Source organism: Anarrhichthys ocellatus, unplaced genomic scaffold (genome assembly GCF_004355925.1).
Source record: "Anarrhichthys ocellatus isolate YVR2014 unplaced genomic scaffold, GSC_Weel_1.0 scaffold34, whole genome shotgun sequence".
Classification (NCBI taxonomy): Eukaryota; Metazoa; Chordata; class Actinopteri; order Perciformes; family Anarhichadidae; genus Anarrhichthys; species Anarrhichthys ocellatus.
This window is the reverse complement of record NW_022280064.1, coordinates 4,362,286-4,365,000: the sequence shown is the minus strand read 5'-3', so window position 1 is coordinate 4,365,000 and position 2,715 is coordinate 4,362,286. Positions and strand designations below refer to the sequence as shown.

The following is a 2,715-nucleotide window of genomic DNA, read 5'->3' as shown; positions in this document are numbered from 1 at the left end:
TTTTTTTTTTTTTTTTTTTTTTTTTTTTTTTTTTTTTTTTAAGTGTGTCTTTGTGAAGGGCCCGCAGCGATGGAACCAGGGTACTTGAGGCATCCACAATGCTGCCGGCTGAATGCTTATTTCATTTTCTGAACAAAAAAATGCAAATGCGGCGTTACCCGCCTCTCAGAGTCCACCTCCACCCCTCCAGAGCCGCTTCGCACTGCTTCGTTTTATCACGACGGCCGAGCCGCTCCGTCTCCATCACGGAAATGAAATAGTTTGTTTTTAAATTAAACGGTGAATGCTGACTTGAATTGGGTTAATTAGTCGCCATGTTCGGGGGTTTTTGGCTTCTAAACAATGAAACTGGAGGATTTTCTGCAGTTCAACTCGGATGATGTGAATCTGAAGTGTTTCTTCTTTTTATTTTATTATGACCCAGTTGAGTTTTTAAAGGAAACCCACATGTTAAAGTTTAATGTATTAAGCGTCAGTTTTAGAGGTTTAAGTCTTATTTTACTTCCTAAACGCATCTTTTTTCACACTAGTGGAAAGAAATCATCCAAAACACACATTTGGGTGTTTATTTTACTACTTTGTCTGTTTGTGTCTGTAGATTTCTGCTAAATCAACCAGAAGTTATCATTAGATAATGCCTCATTTGCATATTTAAACATAACATTCACAGAAAAACTTCATTACAAGAAATAATGTTCTTAAATGAAGTAATCGACTTTGGAAGTTTCACATTTTTTCACCTGTATTATCGCCCATTAAAATAGGTTAAACTCGGGACAGATTGCCATCCTCTCGTCCAAAAACTTCAAACCGCTCGTGAACATGTTGTCTTTTGTCCTCCGTAGAATCCAGGCACAACAGTTTACTGGGAGCGCCTCCTTCCTACCAGCAGTCCCAGTACCCAAGGTGAGTCGGGCCGGTTTGTCTGCTTCGTGAGAAAATCAATGTTGTTTTCTGGTTAGTCGCTGGAAGTTCATGGTTAGCATGCTGGACGTTACAACTCTTCATCTACAGAAAGAAAAAGTAAAGAGACATATTTTTTCATCCGTCTAACTCAGATAGGGTTTAATCTTTGTTACTTTGTCAGCCAAGGTCTTCATCGACCCCGCCATTGAAAGTTGGTTTCATTTTGTGTCTATTTTTGATGTAATTTAACCTTTTCCTCAAACTTCCCTGTGTTGTTGTACACTCAGTGAACTGAAGGTGTCTGTTTTTTCCAGCCTTCCTCCGTCGGGGGTTTCTTTTTTTCTCCGTCGCTCTAAAACAAATTTCTCTGGAGGAGGTTTGTGCAGCTTAATGAGGCATCACTAATGCTGCTGGTTGATTCTGGCTCCAGACCTTCCTCCTCTCACAAGTTCCTAATCAGGTTCTATCAGTTCAACTTTTCAGGCCCATTGTGGCTCCGAGTCACCTCGGGTCAGTAGTTATTAAGCAGCGGCTGAAGAAACAGTTTCTTTAAACTACTCGGGAACCGGACCAAATAAATGAAATGCAGGGGAGGAACTTTAGAGGAGAGGGGATTACCGGTTTAGTCCGGCTCTGGTCCCGAGTGTGACATGGTTCAGTAATGAGGGATGGGGGGGGGGGGGGCTCCGAGTTCCTTCTCTTCTTCTTTTGTTCCTGAGACTTTTAATATCACTGTTGCTTTGACGCATTGTCAGGCGCCGTGTTTTTTTGTTTTTTTTTGCCGACTCTTCGCTCGGTCCCACGGACGGATCCGCTCCGTATGTGAATCCGCTCCGTTTCATACTCGGCTCGTTCACGTTAAGTCGTCGGAGAGGAGAGCAGCTTCTCGTCTCCGTCCGGAGGTAAACGCCCGGCCGATGGGGGCTTTAGGGAGGTCAAAGGTCGCCTTGCCTCAGAAGGTCCAGCATGTTTATCTGCGGGATGGACGTTCATCATCTCAACTCCAGCAGTCCTGTTTTATTTATTAGAAAGTTCAACATAACTTCTGATCCATTTAAACTGTATTTTATTTATTTATTTGTTTTTGTTTATAAGAGCTGCAGCTCATGATTAATAATGAATGAATCTGCTGATTAAACTTCATAAAAGAGAGAAAAGAAATGACCTCTTTAAGCAGCAAAGTCCAAAAACCCAGAAAGATATTCATTTACGATATGAAAGTGAGACGCTCCAAACAGAATAATCGAGGCTCCGATTAATCAATTATCTATAATAGTTGCTGGTTATCGTTCTGTTGACCAACAAACCCTTTCATCTTTAGATCTTTTGTTTCTACTTATTAAATACTGACGGTCGTTTTATTACATGAACCAGACGTTCAGGTGTTCTATTATCACTAATATAGATTAAAGACTAAGTCGAGCTTTTGATTGATGACACTTCAAACCAAACCTCTTAATCCACGTTGGATTAAACGCTCTGATGACGTCACTGTTAGATTAAAAGCTTCTTTAGATAAATAAGATCAATCTGATATAATGAAGTTATTTTGTGATTCTTAACCGAAGATGAAGCATCGACAGATTCTGGGATGTTTGAATTTCCGCTTCTCCTTCTTCCTCGTCTTCTTCTTCCTCCTCCTTTTCTTCTTCTTCTTCCTCCTCCTTTTCTTCTTCTTGTTCTTCCTCCTCGAAGGTCTTTACATCCTCTTCTCTCATTATATCTGTATTGATTACAGATGATGCTATCAGTGTATTAAACAGTTTTTGATAATTAACAGTATATTAATCAGTGTATTAAACGGTTTTT

At 40.3% G+C, this 2,715-nt stretch overlaps 1 protein-coding gene across 2 annotated transcripts in view; it reads left to right on the top strand.

Moving 5' to 3' along the window:
- xrn2 (5'-3' exoribonuclease 2) overlaps positions 1-2,687 on the top strand; it is a 29,837-nt gene extending 27,150 nt beyond the window's left edge. For both annotated transcript variants that reach the window (XM_031866018.1, XM_031866019.1), the window contains one exon: positions 846-2,687. In XM_031866018.1, coding sequence (XP_031721878.1) covers positions 846-910 — 65 coding nt within the window. In that variant the 3' untranslated portion in view covers positions 911-2,687. The remainder of the gene's footprint in view (positions 1-845) is intronic.
- Positions 2,688-2,715: the final 28 nt, after the last annotated feature.